Source organism: Canis lupus, chromosome 6, assembly GCF_003254725.2.
Source record: "Canis lupus dingo isolate Sandy chromosome 6, ASM325472v2, whole genome shotgun sequence".
Taxonomy (NCBI): Eukaryota; Metazoa; Chordata; class Mammalia; order Carnivora; family Canidae; genus Canis; species Canis lupus.
Window position 1 is genome coordinate 5,450,596 of NC_064248.1, and position 18,318 is coordinate 5,468,913.

At 43.2% G+C, this 18,318-nt stretch overlaps 1 protein-coding gene across 11 annotated transcripts in view; it reads left to right on the forward strand.

Moving 5' to 3' along the window:
* Positions 1-18,318, forward strand: part of LOC112646125 (general transcription factor II-I repeat domain-containing protein 2) — a 66,768-nt gene that overhangs the window by 45,093 nt on the left and 3,357 nt on the right. For 5 of the 11 annotated variants that reach the window (XM_025425750.3, XM_025425749.3, XM_025425753.3 and 2 more), the window contains 7 exons: positions 6,599-6,655; positions 9,933-9,995; positions 12,047-12,124; positions 13,109-13,192; positions 13,997-14,180; positions 14,524-14,552; positions 16,450-18,269. In XM_025425750.3, coding sequence (XP_025281535.1) covers positions 6,599-6,655; positions 9,933-9,995; positions 12,047-12,124; positions 13,109-13,192; positions 13,997-14,180; positions 14,524-14,552; positions 16,450-18,053 — 2,099 coding nt within the window. In that variant the 3' untranslated portion in view covers positions 18,054-18,269. Of the gene's footprint in view, positions 1-6,598; positions 6,656-9,916; positions 9,996-12,046; positions 12,125-13,108; positions 13,193-13,996; positions 14,181-14,523; positions 14,553-15,516; positions 15,913-16,449; positions 18,270-18,318 lie in introns of those variants that run through there. The other 6 variants (XR_004816968.2, XM_035718307.2, XM_035718306.2 and 3 more) reach the window with 6 other exon arrangements.

Sequence of the window (18,318 nt, forward strand, 5' to 3'; positions counted from 1 at the left end):
AGGTGGACAGTAAAAAAAAAAAAAAAAAAAAAAAAAAAGCCATGTACCTGGGATCTAGCATAGGGCCGTTTGAAGTACAGCATTTTACAGTCATAAAACAGATCCTGTTTAGCCTAAGTCCACATGCTTTTAGGCAAATGTGAGAGCAAAGGTATTCCAGGGTGTATTTTACTTGAGTCTGTCTGTTAAGTATTCTTTTTTTTTTTTTTTTTTTCTGTTAAGTATTCTTATTTTGTGTGTTCTAAAATACTGGCCTGGGTGGCTCAGTCGATTAAGCATCCGACTCTTGATCTTGGCCCAGATCTTGATCTCAGGGTCATGAGTTCGAGCCCTGCATTGGGCTCTGTGCTAAATGTGGAACCTACTTTAAAAACAAACAACCTTCTTCCTAATCTTCTCCTGTCCAGTGTGTCCTCTAAATTACTGGGAAAGTATCAAAAGTTAAGATATGAATATGACAATGAAGACATTCGGGTGCCCGTTCTTAATATATTTGCTTCATTGACATCATACAAGTTAAACGGGGACCAGAAGAGTCTGATTACCAAAGATGCACACTTATCACACGAGGCACAGGTAGGTGGTCTGTGCAGTTGCCTGGCTTGGTCCTCTCCCTGGAGACCAGATTCCCTGGATCCCAGCACAATGCCAGTTTGAGGATGTGGTGTTGTGGCATCCATAGGAGCATTGCCAGCACCTGGATCCTGTTTCATCTTCAACTCCTCTGTGAATGCAGGCGGAGTGGGAGACAATTTGCAATTAATTCCTCAAACATGACCAAGTTTGAAGTGTTTCCTACAAAAATCTTACCTTTGAAATATTCCTGTAGCATTACAGAGCTCCATAACTTCTACTAAAAAACTTTTTCAAAAACTCAAGACTGGGGAAAATGTGTGTTGTCATTGCTCTGTCCTGGGCCTGTCCCCCCACCCCACCCCCACACACAGGTGGCCTGCTGCAGTCTCTTAGGATCCCTTTTCCATCTGCCCTGCGTCCTGTCCCCCAGTCATTTATTCGTTGAGAACAGGGCCTATCACCTCCCTACCCAGCTCACTGTCTGTGCCTCCTCATCACCCATGGAGCTCCTGTGGTGTCCCTGTTCCATCCCCGTTCCCAGCTTCTCTTTCTATTCTGTATGCTTCCCACACCATCACCCTCCCTCAGTTCTTTGGACACACTGCTCAGTCTGATTCCTTATTTTTTTTAAGGTTTTATTTTTTTATTCCTGAGACACAGAGAGAGACAGAGACACAGGCAGAGGGAGAAGCAGGCCCCATGCAGGGAACCCGACTTGGGACTCGATTCCGGGACTCCAGGATTGTGACCTGAGCTGAAGGCAGATGCTCAAACACTGAGCCACCCAGGTGCCCCTCAGTGTGATTCCTTAAACATGCCCTGAATCCTCCTTGCACTGGATTTTTTATAAGCTGATCCCTTCGTGTGATTTCCTTCTGGTTTTGCAGACTTCTGGCAAGTTCCACACTTCTTTCTGGGCACAGTCAGAATCTCTAATAGAACAGGGAGCCCTCAGCTCCTGAATTGCACACAGCATTTAGCGTGGCCTGCTAGTGTCATGTTTCTGCTCTGGCTGCAGGCTGCCCCAGCCAGTGGTGTGCTCCGGGTGGGAAGACACCGCGTCTGCCCCCAGCTCAGAGCCCCAGCGCTGTGTATACAGCCGGCAATCGCATGTGCTTGCCGAACTGAGCAGGTCTTCACAAAGAAGCAGTGTGACCTGTTTTGCAGTCACTCCCGTTTGGAAGGAAGTATATATAATTACATCTTGATTCCCAAGAATATGCTTTTCAACTTAAATGATAAAACCTTGAGGTTTATCAAAATGAACACAGTTGGGGGAATCTAGACTATTCACAGAGTCTGCTCCCAAAGGCAGCAGGGAAATAAAAGATTAGATAGATATACCTACAATCATTCTATTTCAGTTTTTCAGACAGAAGCACATTATTCAAAGAGCAACATACAGGTTAAATCTTTAATTTATGATCTTTCTACTGCTTGGCTTGGAAATGACAGTACTATTCAAGACTTCTTAGTACAAAAAATTCCTTAAATTGGCCCCCTTCCTTCTTGACACCCAATGGGTTAAAATTGCCTGACACTATGGACTATATTCCATAGCACTGAATGTTTTTGCAACCATTTAGATAAAATCTTCACATGTTGGAAGTACTGGCATCTTTATAATCCTTTAACTAAGGAAGAAATGTTTAAATCCATAAAGGCAACAAATGCCACCTGCTCAGAATGGCCGTTGGCCTTGGTAGGGGCCCCAGTGATGTCAGTTGGGCTTGCACAAGGTTTATAAGAAAGCCTGATTTCCCATCCCACCCACCCCACCTGGACCTCACCATCCACCTCCAGCACAGACCTCTCAGGAGACCCCTGAGGCACATACACACATACATGACTTGGTCAATACACAGAATCCATGGAAGTCCCATAAAGTCTTTTACATGTGCAGGAAACCCTGTCCGGGGCCCCTAGAAGTGTATGCACAGGACAAGCTTTGCTGAGATACACTGTGCCCAGACTCCCTTGACATGGTGGAGGTGAGAGCATCAACACTATTCAGTTTTTTTCCCCACTGACACTACACGATTTGGGGGAGGAAACTTCCAGGCATAGGGGAAAATGGATACAAAAACCCAAGATCAAGGAACTAACACTGTCTTTCCCACATCCCATCACTGACACTGACTCCGTGCTTCCCTGCTCCCCCATTTAAATGCCCCTCTGATTATGTTGAGCCTGGATAACATAGGATAATCTCCTTTTCTGAAGGTCAGCTGACGAACAAGCTTAATTCCATCTACAACCTAATTGCCTCTTGTCCTGTAACATACTAGATTCATAGGTTTTGAATATTTGTGCAGGGCCAGTGCCCACCACAAGTACTAAAATTGAATGCCAGCATTAAAGTAACCTAGATGAAACGGACAAGCTACTGAAACTGATCAGAGATAAAACACAGAATTTGAATAGTCATAACCAAGGAAAATGAATCTGTACTCAAGAAACTTCCCACAAACCAAAGCCCAGGACCAGATGACTTCACTTGTGAATTTTACCAAGTGTTTAAAGAAGAATTAGCACCAATTCTTCACATACCCAAAAACTGGGAGAGGAGAGAAAGCTTCCCAGCTCATTCTCTGAGACCAGTATTACCTGATCCCAAAATCAGACAAAAAGCAACACAAAACCGAGAACTATAGACCAATATCCCTTGTTAATATACATACAAAGATCCCCAACAAAAGACTAGTAAATGAATCCAGCAATATATATTAAAATGATCCTACCTCATGATGAAGTGAAATTATCCTAGGAATCCAAGGTTTAGTTCAATATATGGAAATCAAGCAGTAGAGCACAATGTAATGGAATAAACGACAAAACCATACTATTATCCTAATAGATGTAGGAAAAAAGTCATTGGACAAAATTTAACATCCTTTCATAATAAAAACACTCAACAAACTAGGAGTTGAAGGGAACTTCTTTTTTAAAAAAAATTTATTTATTCATGAGAGAGACACAGAGACACAGGTAGAGGGAGAAGCAGGCTCCCTGCGGGGAGCCCGATGTGGGCTTTGATCCCGGGTCCCCAGGATCAGGCCCTGAACCAACGGCAGCACTAAACCACTGAGCCACCTGGAACTTCTTAACCTAATAAAGAGCATTAATGAAACCCTACAGCTAACACCCTACTTAATGACGAAAGGTGGAAGGCTTTTGCCCAAAGACCAGGAATGAAACAAGGATGAGTTTTTGCCACTGTTATCAATTGTACTGGAGGTTCTAGGCAAGACAAGTAAAAAAAAGTCATCCAGACTGAAAAGGAAGATGTTAAAACTATTTCTATTTTTAGATGACATGACTTACATGTTGAAAATTCTAAGGCATACACACATTCACATCTTAGAGCTAATAAATGAGCTAGCAAGATTGCAGGACACAAGATTAATATAAAGAAATGAGTTGTATTTCTATATGTTAAGAATGAACAATCAATCAAAATATGAAATTAAGGGGCACCTGGCTGGCTCAGTCGGTAGAGCACATGACTCTTGAGCTCAGGGTCATGAGTTCAAGCCTCACATTGGGGGCAGAGTTTACTTTTAAAAAATGAAAATAGGGCAGCCCTGGTGGCTCAGCAGTTTAGCGCTGCCTTCGGCCCGGGGCATGATCCTGGGGTCCCGGGATTGAGTTCCACGTCAGGCTTCCTGCATGGAGCCTGATTCTTCCTCTGCCTGTCTGTCTGTCTGTCTGTCTCTCTCTCTGTGTGTCTCTCTCTCTATCTCTCATGAATAAATAAAATCTAAAAAAAGAAAAGAAAAAGTTATATTTACAATAGCATCAGAAATACTTAATAAAATAAAATACTTAATAAATTTAACCAAAGAATCGCAAGACTCATATACTGAAAACTATAAAACATTGTTTAAAAAGTTAAAGGAGACCTAGAAAATGGAAAGACATTCTGTGTTCATGGATTGGAAGATTTTCTTAAGATTCATGTGGAAATGGAAGGAACCCTGAATAGCCAAAATAACCTTGAAAAGAATACAGAGCATGAACAGGGGAAGGGGCAAAGAAAGAATCCCAAGCGGATAATGAGCTGAGTGTGGAGCCCAACATGGGGCTTGATCTCACAACCCTGAGATCATGCCCTGAGCCGAAATCAAGGATCAGATGCTTAACCGACTGAGCAACAGGTGCCCCTGCATTCCCTGATTTCAAAGCCTATTACAAACCTACAATTATCAACACTCTGTGTTGATAGACATACAAACCAATGGACTAGAATTCCAGAAATAAACCCACATACTTATAGTTAGTTGATTTTCAACAAGAGTGCCAAGACAATTCAATGGAGAAAGAATAGTCTTTTCAGAAAATGGTACTAGAATAACGATACCTGGGGCTCCTGAGTGGCTTGGTCGGTTAAGCACCTGTCTTCAGCTCAGGTCATGATCTCAGGGTCCTGGGGTCGAGCCCAGCATCAGACTACCTACTCAGCAGGGAGTCTGCTTCTCCCTCTCCGTCATTTCTCTCACTTGTTCTCTCTCTCTCTCTTTTTCTCTCTCTCGTTCTGTCAAATGAATAAATAAAATCTTTTTAAAAATTACTGGGTATCTACATGCAGAAAGATCCATTTGAACCCCTGCTTCACACTGTATACAAAAATTAACTCAAAATGAATCAAAGGCTGGAGCACCTGGGTGGCTGAGTCAGCTGAGCATCTGCCTTCGGCTCTGGTCATGATCCCCGAGTCCTGAGATGGAGCCCTGCCTCCGGCTCCCTGCTCAGTAGGGAGTCTGCTTCTCCCTCTGCACCACCACCACCCCCACCCCCGCTTGTGCTCTCTAACTCACTCTCCCTCAAATGAATTTAAAGAAAAAAAATATTTTAAAAAATAGATCAAAGACCTAAATGTAAGACCCAGGAACACGCATGCACTTTGAAGAACACATAGACATAGATTTTTGTGACCTTGGGTGAGATCATGGTTTCTTAGTTTAAGCAGCCAAAGGAAAAAAAATAAACTTTACCAAAATTAAAAACTCATGTGTTTCAAAGAACTCTATCTAAAAAGTAAAAAGAGGGGTACCTCACCTGGATGGCTTATTCGGTGATCTCAGCTCAGGTCTCAATCATGAGTTCAAGCCCCAGGATCGGCTTCACATTGGACACGGAGACTACTTTAAAAAAAAAAAGTAGGGACACCTGAGTGGCTCAGTGGTTGAGTGCCTGCCTTTGGCTCAGGGCGTGATCCAGGATTCCCGGTTCAAGTCCTGCATCAGGCTCTTTGCATGGACCCTGCTTCTCCCTCTGCCTTTGTCTCTGCCTCTCTCTCTCTCTCTCTCTCTCTGTCTTTCATGAATAAATAAATAAAATCTAAAAAAAAAGAATTGTTAATTTGGGGGAAATTGTGTTGTGGTGAAGATGAAGGACAAGAGTCATTATGTCTTATTTGTACACGCACAGTCTGGGCACCCCAACCCTGCTAGACTTGGGAATTTTTTTCAAGATTTTATTTATTTGAGAAACAGCGAGAGAGAGAGAGAGAGAGAGAGAGAGAGAGACTGGGAGGAGGGGCAGAGGGAGAGGGAGAAGCAGGCTCTCCCTTGAGCAGGGAGCCCAACTTGGAGCTGGATCCCAGGACCCTGAGATCATGACCTGAGCTGAAGGCAGATACTTAACTGACTCAGCCACCCAGGTGCCCCAGACCTTGGATTTACTTTAATGACCAGTGGCAGTGGCAGGCAGGTGTGCAGAAGTGGGCACAGAAAAACAGAATAGGGAATTGGTGGTGTTGGCACGTGGCGTTATTCCACCATCTCTGCTTTTGTAGGTTTGAAACTTCTCCAAATTATAGATAAAATAACAAAGAAAAAGCATAAAGAAAGGATCATTTGTGTGAATTTTATTTTAAGGACTCGAAGTGTTTCCCATGTACATTCATGTGTGGGTCTTGAACTGTTCGTGTGGTTTTAAATGAATTCTTGTTCTTGTTTACATTTTGTATTTTGGCCTTTTATTTATTTATTTTTTAACTGAGCATTTACTTCCCTTTCAGAAAGCCAGCATCCTTGTGGGAGTAGCGAAGTAATAGAAATGGAATTACCAATGGAAGGTTAGAAAAGCCAGGCATTTTATCCTCCTTTTGATTTTGTTGTTTTAGTTTACAGTATTTTGCAGAGAACACACTCTTTTAAACACTCATGACCTAAGTTTAAAAATAAGGCAGCTTCCTGGCATGTCTTAGAAAACCAGCCAAGTCTTAGCCCTAAAATGTGGCCTTATGAACTCTGTCACTCTTCCTTTTCCGATCTGTGATTCTCCTTAAAGCACTCGAATTAGAAGTTGCATGGTAAGAAAACTTTACACCTGTGCCATTTGTTGCTTTATTCCCTTTTGTCTTCTTGATGGGCATATTAAAATTCCTTTTATCTCTTGTTTTTTTTTTTTTTTTATCTCTTGTTTTTAAATAAACCCTATACCACACATGGGGCTCGAACTCGTGACCCCATGGTCAAGAGTTGCATGCTCCACCGACTAAGGCATCCAGGCACCTCTATTCTTTTGAACAGAGTTGAAAAGTATTTTAGGAAATACTGTTTTTAAAGATTTTATTTATTTATTTGAGAGAGAGCGCGCGCACATTTGCATATGCAAGAGAGAGCGAGAGCAGGAGTGAGGGGATTGGGGCAGAGAGAGGGAGAAGCCGACTCCTTGCTGATCGGAGAGCCCGACGATGTGGGACTCAATCCCTGGACCCCAGGATCACGACCTGAGCCAAAGTCGGACACTTAATCAACTGAGCCACCCAGTTCTTGTTCTCTCTCTCTCTTGCATATGCCCCTAGGAAATTCTTGAATCAGAAGTAGAATTTGATAATATTTCCCTCCATGTGAGTATAAATCTTGAGTATTTATCTAAGTCCTGTACTCTGACAATGGTTCATGCATTCCAGGGTAAAATTAATAAAGGAAATGTCCTCCCCAAACCTAGAGGGATGGAACATCTTTGTCAGTTTACAAGCAGGAAGAGCTTGCTTTTAGGAGTAGGTCTATCTTAGTCCCAAAATAATTTGTATTTTTCTCTTAAGTAAGAGGCATTCTCCAAAGAGCTAATGTGTAATCACTTTGAATAGTTTCTGTGATTTGGAGAGTTCTGGGGTTCTTTCTTTATTGTGGGGGACAGTTCCAATGGCTCCCTGAACATTTGGTTCAATTCTGTGACCTAAAAGAGTTTTGATAAATTTTGCCAGAGAACACACTACGTTAACGGTCCAGTGTTAGAATCATTCACTCACTCCTGGTATGAATCATCTTGAACTTAATTGCTTTAAAACCAGAAGACAAGTCCCCTCTGCCATTATTCAACTTCCATTTATTTTTCTAAATTAACCATTTTTTAAAAAATCGTGGCTAAAAAAACACACCACATAAAATTCACCATCTGAATCATTACCGAGTGTGTAGTTCAATAGTGTTAAGTGTGTGTGTTCTTCACACTGTTGTGCAGCGGGCCTCCCAAACTCTTGCAGATCTGTCCCCATGGAACACGGTGCCCTTCTGGCCCCAACACCCCCAGCCCCCATACCGCCTGCTGTCCCTGTGAGCTGGACCACTCCAGGTCCCTCGTGTGAGTGGAATCACACTATACAATGTCCATCTTCTTGTGACTGGCTTATTTCACCTGGTATGACACTCCCCCTTCCCCCCTGGGGTTCACCCATGTGTGACAGGATTTTGCCATTTCTGACTTTCTGACTTTCCCTGGGTATTGGGGAGGAAGGAGATTTCAAATTCAGTTTAAATCTGTTCCTCCCTTACAACATTTTCTTTCCCTTTGCGGAAGCCCATTGAGACATTGTTCTGTAGGGGCACCTGGCTGGCTCAGTCAGTGGAGTGCAAGACTCTTGATCTCAAGGTCATGAGTTCCAGCCCCACGTTGGGTGTGGAGCCTGCTCAAAATAGATATGAAAATAAATAAAGAATAAAAATTTAAAATAAATAAGAATAAAAATTTAAAACCAAGACATTGCTCTGTCATGGTTTTTTTTAAATGGATAGAACGTATTTAGGAAGGGAAGACCTACATGAGAGTCCCGGTAGAGCTGGTGTGGAGTAGGAGTCGGAAAGATGTCACTGGATGTTGGTCTTGGAAATACCTTGTTTCTGAAGAGATTTTTTTTTTTAAGTTTTTTTTATTTATTTATTTATTTATTTATTTATTTATTTATTTATTTATTTATTTATTTATAATCTCTTCACCCAATGTGGGGCTTGAATTTATAATCCCAAGATTAAGAGTCACATGCTCTACTGACTGAGCCAGCCAGGCACCCCCAAGAGATTTCTTATAGTATAGCAGGCAGCCCATTTATGAGACAGCTGAATTAGTTTGATTTTTTTTTTTTTTTTGGTAAATTTTTTATTTTGCAGTAAAGAGTCACAAGAAACTGCAAGAACAGTCAGAGAGGTCTGGTGTGTCTTCACCTATTTCCCCCCAGATATTATATCTCAGGTTCCCATAGTCCGATATCCAATAGCTAATTAGTCTTGAGTCTTTCTTCCTCTACCGACAGTTAATGGGCAGCTTTCTGAGATGAGCCAGAGTCAGGTGAGGGCGTCTAGCCACACTTGTGTCTGTTTGTAGAACTCCGTATCGTGATTCTTGCAAACCAGAAAAATCAGTTGTGCCACCGGTGTCATAACAGACTGAACCCCGGGGGCTGCTGGCAGGGGAACGGCCACCCAGAGCACACGGCTTTCTTTTATCCTAGCGATTTCTGGTGACAGCAAGAAAATGCGATATGATCACAGGAACTCCATCACCTCAGAGAGAAGGGCACAGAAATCTGTGTCCACTAATGTGGGTGACAGGGAACTGCTTCATGATGTGTGAGAGTTTCTTGCCCCCCCTTATCCCCTAAAAGGCTATCCTGTCTTACCCTGTGATCCCTTTTAAAGTTAAAATTACCTTCACCATAGAGATGCCTGGCTGGCTTGGTCAGAAGAGCATGTGGCCCTTGATCTCACAGCCGTGAGTTTGAGGCACACATTGTGTGTAGAGATTACTAAAAAATAAAAACGATAAATAAAAATAAATTTTTTAAAATGGTTTAAAATGTCAGGCTAGGGGCACCTGGGTGGCTCAGTCGATTGGGCATCTATCTACCTTTGGTTCAGGTCATGATTCCGGGGTCCTGGGATCAAGTCCCACATCAGGCTCCTGGCTCAGTGGGGAGCCTGCTTCTCTTTCTCTGTCTCTCTCTCAAATAAATAAAGTCTTAAAAAAAAAAAAAAACCAGGCTAAGCTACTGTTTTTGTACAGGAGCAATAAAAGGTTGGAACATGAGAATACATAATAACAAATGTCATTTTAGCAATTTTTTTTTCAAGATTCCACTCAACGTGTCCCTTCAGAAACGAATGAGGACCTTGAAGTCGAAGTGAAAATTGAAGGTTAGTTGTCAAAAGCTTCATCAGAGTGATGCTGCTCAGTGTGGCTTTCATTTCCTCTTAAAGGGTTATTGTGGGGAGAAAAATTAAACTGGCATCAGGGGGTGTGTGTGTCTCTCTGGATATATGGGGGGCCAAGGGGATGTGGGTGTGCGTCTGTATGTATGTAGGGGGTGTGGGTGGGGTGTATAGGTATATACATGTAAGTATGTGTGCCTATGTGTGTGTGTGTTTTAGGTCATGCACATTAGCACTGGCCAGGGACCCGACTCTGCTCCATCCCAAGTGAGGGAAGAAAGAAGAGGGTGCAGGGAGGGGTAGGGCTGCATTCCCTCCGAAGCATATTCCCTCTTCTGCTGGATTATAAAGAGTTCAGGGGCGCCTGGGTGGCTCAGTTAGTTAGGCATCCGACTCTTGATTTTGGTTCAGGTCGTGATCTCAGGGCCATAAAATCGAGCCCTGTGTTGGGCTCTGCCCTTGGCATGGAACCTGCTTAAGGCTCTCTCTCTCTCCCTCTGCCCGTCTGTCCCTACTTCCTCACCCTCTCTCCCTCAAAAAAAAAATTTTTTTTTTTTTTAATAATAAAATAGGGACGCCTGGGTGGCTCAGTGGTTGAACGTCTGCCTTCAGCTCGGGGCGTGAGCCTAGGGTCCTGGAATCAAGTCCCACATGGGGCTCCCTGCATGGAGCCTGCTTCTCCCTCTTTCTGTGTCTCTGCCTCTCTCTGTGTGTCTCTCATGAATAAATAAATGGAATCTTAAAAAAAAAAAAAACTTTAAAATAAAAAATAAAAAAATGATAAAATCAAATCTCCAAAGTTCATCCACATTGCAGCATATGATAAAACTTCCTTTCTTTTTAAGGTTGAATAATATTCCACTATGTATATAAATCACAGCTTATCCATTTTTCCATCAATAAATGTTTGGATGGTTGTCTTATTTTTAAGAATATAACATAGTGTAACATAGACAGTTGTCAAATCACTATGTCCTACACCTGAAACTGTTGCAACACTGTATGCCAACTCTACTTCCATTTAAAAAGGAAGAAAAGGAAACAATAGGGGCACCTGGGTGGCTCAGTCGGTTGAGCGTCTACCTTTGGCTCAGGTCTTGATCCCAGGGTCCTGGGATGGAGTCCTGCATCAGGCTTCCTGCTCAGCAGGGAGTCTGCTTCTCCCTCTGCCCCCTGCTCATGCTCTCTCTTGCTCACTGTCTCTCAAATAAGTAAAATCTAAAAAAGGAAACAATAAATTTTATTTATTTATTTATTCATGAGAGACACAGAGAGAGGCAGAGTCACAGGCAGAGGGAGAAGCAGGCTCCCTGAGGGATGTGGGACTTGATCCCAGGACCCTAGGATCACACCCTGAGCCAAAGGCAGATGCTTAACAGACTCGAGCCATCCAGGTATCCCTATTTTTTATTTTTTAAAGATTTATTTATTTATTTATTTATTTTTAAATTTTTATTTATTTATGGTAGTCACACAGAGAGAGAGAGAGAGAGAGAGAGGCAGAGACACAGGCAGAGGGAGAAGCAGGCTCCATGCCGGGAGCCTGACGTGGGATTCGATCCCGGGTCTCCAGGATCACGCCCTGGGCCAAAGGCAGGCGCCAAACCGCTGCGCCACCCAGGGATCCCAAGATTTATTTATTTTAGAGAGAGAATACGCAGGGCAGAGGGGCAGAAGGAGATGGAGAGAGAGTCTTAAGCAGGGTCTGCCCTGAAAATGGAGCCCAACTCCAGGCTTGATCTCTCAACCCTGAGATCCTGACCTGAGCCAAAATGAAGAGTCAGACTCTTAACCAGCTGAGCCACCCAGGCACCCAACATCCTTTTTTTTTCTTTTTATCTTAAAGATTCTCCTTTGACATCAACACTAAACTGCAGAGACACAAATATAACTAATGCCATGCCACCTGGCAGCTAATTGTTCTCTGAAGCTTTAAAAAATTGGGTCTGTGCTTTTCTGATGAGAATGGCATGTTGACATTTTTAGAGAATTAACCTAATTTTCTTGAAGTTCTAAATTTCATTTTCTGTTTTTAGGAAGCACAAATTCATCCACTATTACAAATTCTGCAGCAGGTGTTGAAGATCTTAACATTGTTCAGGTGACAATTCCAGGTATGGAAGTTTATCTGGCTTTATCATAATTGACTCTCTATCTTTCTGTTATATTTTTGTTCTATTTTAGCCATTTTATATCTTTTTGTTATATTTTTGTTCTATTTTAGCCATTTTATGACATGGGTTGGAGCTATTTTATTTTGTTTTGTTTTTTGCTTCATTCAGCCTTTCAACTAAGGAATGACAATTCAAGAACATAAAATACAAAAAAAAAAGAATATAAAATACATTACAGAGGGGATAATTGTCACACACTGAATATCTTGCTTGTATCAGACATTATTAATCGGATATAGACTGCTTCTCACATCCATGCCTTGGCATTACCTGGAAAAAACATCTCAAGGCAGGCAACTCCAAGCACTAGCTACCATTACATAAGAATTGACTACAGAGGTGGAATTTATTTGCTGCCCGTCAAGCAATCTTTTCTGAATATGTATATGTAAAATGTATCTAGAGAGACACAAAAGAATCTAATAACATAATTTCTCCAAGGAAGGAAACAGAGCCAAGAGAGGGATGGGAGAGAGATATTTCACTGTGTGCTGTTCTATGTCTTATGAATTTTGAACCACATAATTGCTTTAGTTATTCAAAGTTAAATACAATAAAAATTTTAAGTATTGAAAAATATTCCCTCCTAATCCTAGTATATCTGATTCCTTTTACTTGTCATATTGCATTGACTAGGATTGCTATTATAATGTTGAAGAGTAGAAGTGAAAGTGGACATCTTTGTCCTGCATAATGTTGAAAAGGTTCCCTAAAGTAGGATGGAGTGTGTTTACATGGATTTATAATTTGGGAAATTCTTTATCATCTCTAATGGCTTCCATTTACACATTTCCAAGAACTAAATGGAATGATAAGCCAGGTAAAGTGCTTCTTTCATGTGCTGTCAGGCACCTCCTCCAACAGCTTTTGTGGAGGCAAATATATCAATAACACTAGTGTGCTTGATTGTCTAATTACTTTTAGATAATGAGAAGGAAAGATTATCCAGCATTGAAAAGATAAAACAACTAAGAGAGCAAGTCAATGACCTCTTTAGCCGAAAATTTGGTAAGTTTTTACATTTTTATATATCCAAAATGTATATATTTGAAATATTTCTTTTTATTGGAATACTTTATTGATATTTCTGGGGGTGCCTGGCTGGCTCAGAAGAATGTGTGACTCTGGATCTTGGGGCCATGAGTTCAAGCCCCATGTTGGGTGTAGAGCTTACTAAAAAAGCTTTAAAAATAGGGACACCTGGGTGGCTCAGTGGTTGAGCATCTGCCTTTGGCTCAGGTCGTGATCCCAGAGTCTTGGGATTGAGTCCTACATCAGGCTCCCCACAGGGAGTCTGCTTCTCCCTCTGCCTATGTCTCTGCCTCTCTCTCTGTCTCTCATGAGTAAATAAATAAAATCTTAAAAAAAAATTTTTTTAATAAAATAATTATATATAGAAAAAGAAACTGATCTTTCTGCGAAGGAGCTATAGTCAAAATCAGTGTGTATTTTTCCTGAAGAGCTTTTACATGGATACACTAATCACGATAATAATGTCTATCTTTGATTTACTGAGTTCTTACCATGGCTGAGCATTGCTTTTAGCACTCGAATGTGATTATTTAATCTTCATAAAACCCTTTTACAGGTAGATGCTGGATTGTTTCTCTTTCATGGGGAGAGAATCTGAATCTTTTACTGCCCGTTGCCAATGTCAAAGTCAGTAAGATTGTCTGTGAAGTAATGATGGCCAATGGCCCATGTTGTTACTGGACGGGAAGGACGTTGACATCTTGGCACTAAAGACAAAGCCTGGTCTGGGAAAAGTAAGTGACACACTTACATGGTCTTCTGTTGCCTGTCTCATCACAGGTGAAGCAATCGGGGTGGATTTCCCTGTGAAAGTTCCCTACCGGAAAATCACATTCAACCCTGGCTGTGTGGTCATTGACGGCATGCCCCCGGGGGTGGTCTTCAAAGCCCCTGGTTATCTGGAAATCAGCTCCATGAGAAGGATCTTGGATGCCGCAGAATTTATCAAATTCACAGTCATCCGGTAAGTGAGCCTTCCCTACTTGGTGGTGAGAATGAGTCTGAAGGTAGCCCCTTGCTCTGGGTGGGCAGGTGGCTGCACAAGAATTGTTTTACCCCAGGAGGTGGGCGGCGGGGCTCTGAGGTCAGGTGCTGTGCCAGGCTGCCTCTCATACTCATTTTATCGTATTCTGCTTCTGGGAGCTGTAGGTCCGTGTCCCTGTTTCTTAGTGAGAGCGAGCAGCCTCCTGTTTACCTCCCGCTGCACCTAACATAGAGTTGACACTCCCCAAAGTCTGCTAAGTAGAACTAAACGGACAAGAGAGGGCAAGAGCTTTGTTGCATTCACTGTGTCTCTTTCTCTTCAGACCACTTCCAGGCCTTGAGCTGAGCAACGGTGAGTATTGCGGGTGCGGGTGCAAGATGGTCTTTCTGGCCCCCACTGTGCGGTGCCAAATGTCTCAGCAGGCGCTCACCACGGGCTCCTTGCTTCTAGAGCCTTGAGCCTTAGAGCAAAGCGTGATGCTCTTCAGATGTAGTATACTTTGCCTGCCAGTTATAAAGTCCTTTAATTCTGGTGCTTGACCAGGCATTTCTTCTCATGCGACAGTTCGATGGAGCTCGCTGGCACACTCTCATTCAGGACCCCTTTATGGCAGGGGGGCTAGTAACGTAATACTGAACTAGCCCTTCTGAGGATAGCACCTACCTGCCTGGCCACCTCAGCTCCATCCCCCAGGACCTCCCCCTCAAGATCTCCCCACAGTTCAGAGCCAAAAGGGTTGCCACCTAGCACAGAGGGGGGGTCCCAGGACCCCCTCTGGTCCTGAGGTCAACATCTGTTTGATTGAGTGATGCCCCATCCACTGTGCCTCTTAAATATTCTGAACATGTCCTCTGGAGTCATTGCAAGCGAGTCAACAGCATCCTGTCGAGTGAGTAATGCAGATGTAGAGATCTCAGGAGTCTGAGTCACTAGGGAACCTCCTCAGTTAAAGCTGGAAGAACTAAAATATTCTTTCAAAATGCCCGATTACTATTCCTAAACTTATCTTGTTGCTGGATGGTTTTGTACATTTTTTGTAGCTTTACTGAAGTGTAATTTACATACTGTAAAATTCACTAGCATGAGGTATACACATGTCAGTGATTTTTAGTAAATTTACAGAGTTATGCAACAACTGTCACTATAGTCTAATATTAGAACATTGCTGTCATCCCCAAAAGATTCCTCCTACCCATTTCTCTGTCATTTCCCATTCCCACCCTCAGCCCCAGGCAACCACCAAATTGACTTTCTTTCTTGTCTCTGCCCACATTTTCTTAAAGTGAATTTTTAGACCTGTGTTCTCTCCAAGTAGAGCTCACCTGCATCATGGCCAGATTTCTTTAAATTTAAAACAAGTAAGTTCTGTGCGGTTCCGTGACTACGACCAAGGTCCTTTGTGACTCACGGCAGGTAAATCACGTGCCTTCTGTGGTCATCCCCTTTTGGTTTATTTCAAAGTTCTCTTGAGACTCAAGGGAAAAAAATGGACATTAAACTGTAAACATACTGCATATCATTCTTGCTTAAACCAGGTGTGGCAAACGTACTTGCTGAACCTCAAAAGATGCCGTTCATAGGGCTTATGTACCTTTTAAAAATGGGAATAAGTGGCCAAGGACTAGGACACCTGGGTGGCTCAGTGGTTGAGCATCTGCCTTCAGCTCAGGTCATGATCCTGGGGTCCTGGGATCGAGTCCCGCATCAGGCTCCCCAGAGGGAGCCTGCTTCTCCCTCTGCCTATGTCTCTGCCTCTCTGTGTGTCCCTCATGAATAAATAAAATCTTTTAAAAAGAGAGAAAAGAAAAGCCAGGGACTTTTGTATCAAGAAAAAGAAAAGCCAGGGACTTTTGTATCAAGAAAAAGAAAAGCCAGGGATATTTTCATAAAAGTCAATTTTTGGGAGCCAGGGATGCTTGGCTGGCTCAGTGGGTAGAGCATGCAACTCTTGATCTCAGGGTTGAGAGTTTGAGCCCCACATATGGCATAGAGTTTACCTTAAAAAAAAATTGGTTTTAAGTTATCTTTCGGAATCGGAAGATCTGGCCACAGGTCCCACACTCCCTCCAGCAGCAATTTACTGGAGCTGAGAGTCAGCCGTCTATCTCCATAGGGGTGGGTTAACCATGCCCCCCCACCAGCCACTTCACCCTGATGTTTGTCATCATGTTTTTGCTGTCATTTTTTCATATAGTAGAGCTAAGAGAAAAAAGTGAAATATTTCTTGTCTCCATGTCTCTGTCAAAAGTGGGAAAAAGAAAGATAGACCAGGAGGGCCGTGTATTTCAAGAGAAGTGGGAGAGAGCGTATTTCTTCGTGGAAGTGCAGAATATCCCTACGTGTTTAATATGCAAACAGAGCATGTCTGTGTCCAAAGAGTACAACCTCAGGCGTCATTATCAAACAAATCACAGTAAGCACTATGACCAGTATACAGAGAAGATGCGAGACGAGAAGCTCCATGAGCTGAAGAAAGGGCTCAGAAGGTACCTCTTGGGATCGTCAGAAATTGTGGGTCCTGAACAGAAACAGGTGTTTGCAGACGTGAGTCCAAATGACAGTGTGGCTGTGCAGCCCGTAGAAGATGTGGCTGGGAGCTTATGGGAGAAGTTACGTGAAAAAATCAAGTCGTTTGTGGCATACTCTATTGCAATTGATGAGATCACGGATATAAATAATACCACCCAGCTGGCCATATTCATCCGTGGTGTGGATGAGAATTTTGACGTGTCAGAAGAGCTTTTGGATACGGTGCCCATGACGGGCACAAAATCTGGCAACGAGATATTTTTGCGTGTGGAGAAAAGTCTTAAGAGGTTTAACATTGATTGGTCCAAACTGGTCAGTGTGGCCTCTACCGGCACCCCCGCAATGGTAGATGCGAATGACGGATTGGTCACAAAACTTAAATCCAAGGTGGCGATGGTTTGCAAGGACTCGGATCTGAAGTCGGTCTGTTGCATCATTCACCCGGAATCTCTTTGTGAGCAAAAGTTGAAGATGGAGCACGTCATGAGTGTGGTGGTGAACTCGGTGAACTGGATATGCTCCCGTGGACTGAACCACAGTGAGTTCACCACTTTGCTCTATGAACTGGACAGTCAGTACGGCAGCCTGCTGTACTACACCGAGATCAAGTGGCTCAGTCGCGGGCTGGTGCTCAAGAGATTTTTTGAATCGTTGGAAGAAATTGATTCCTTCATGTCATCCAGAGGAAAGCCCCTGCCTCAGCTGAGCTCTCAAGATTGGATCAGAGACTTGGCCTTCTTGGTCGATATGACAATGCACCTGAACACTTTGAACATCTCCCTCCAAGGGCACTCCCAGGTCGTGACACAGATGTACGACTTGATCCGGGCGTTCCTAGCCAAACTGTGCCTCTGGGAGACTCACTTGGCCAGGAATAACCTGGCCCACTTCCCCACGCTGAAGTCAGTTTCCAGAAATGAAAGCGACGGCCTGAACTACATTCCCAAGATCGTGGAACTGAAGACTGAATTCCAGAAAAGGTTGTCTGATTTCAAACTCTACGAAAGCGAACTGGCCCTGTTCAGCTCCCCTTTCTCCATGAAGATCGAGAGTGTGCATGAAGCGCTCCAGATGGAGGTCATCGACCTGCAGTGCAACACGGTGCTGAAGGCTAAGTATGACAAGGTCGGGGTCCCCGAGTTCTACAAATACCTGTGGAGCAGCTACCCCAAGTACAGAGTCCACTGCGCGAAGATTCTCTCCATGTTCGGGAGCACCTACATTTGCGAACAGCTGTTTTCCATCATGAAACTGAGCAAAACAAAATACTGCTCCCAGTTAAAGGACTCGCAGTGGGATTCCATGCTCCACATCGCGACGTGACTTAGGACACGTGCCCGGCCATACCCCGAGTCGGGGCACAAGACTAGAATCCTCTGGGCCCAAGGGATGGCACCATGAGAAGACGAGCTATAAAACCTTTCTCTTTTCCAGTGTTTTCCACTTTGACTTGGAAACGTTACTTGCAGTATCCTACCTGTTTGTATGACATTTTATGCCTCACCGTAGTCCAGTAAAGATCAAGACGGTTTTATTGTATTTCTGGGGTGCCTTTCCTTACAGCTGGCGGGTTTCACTCACCCCTGGC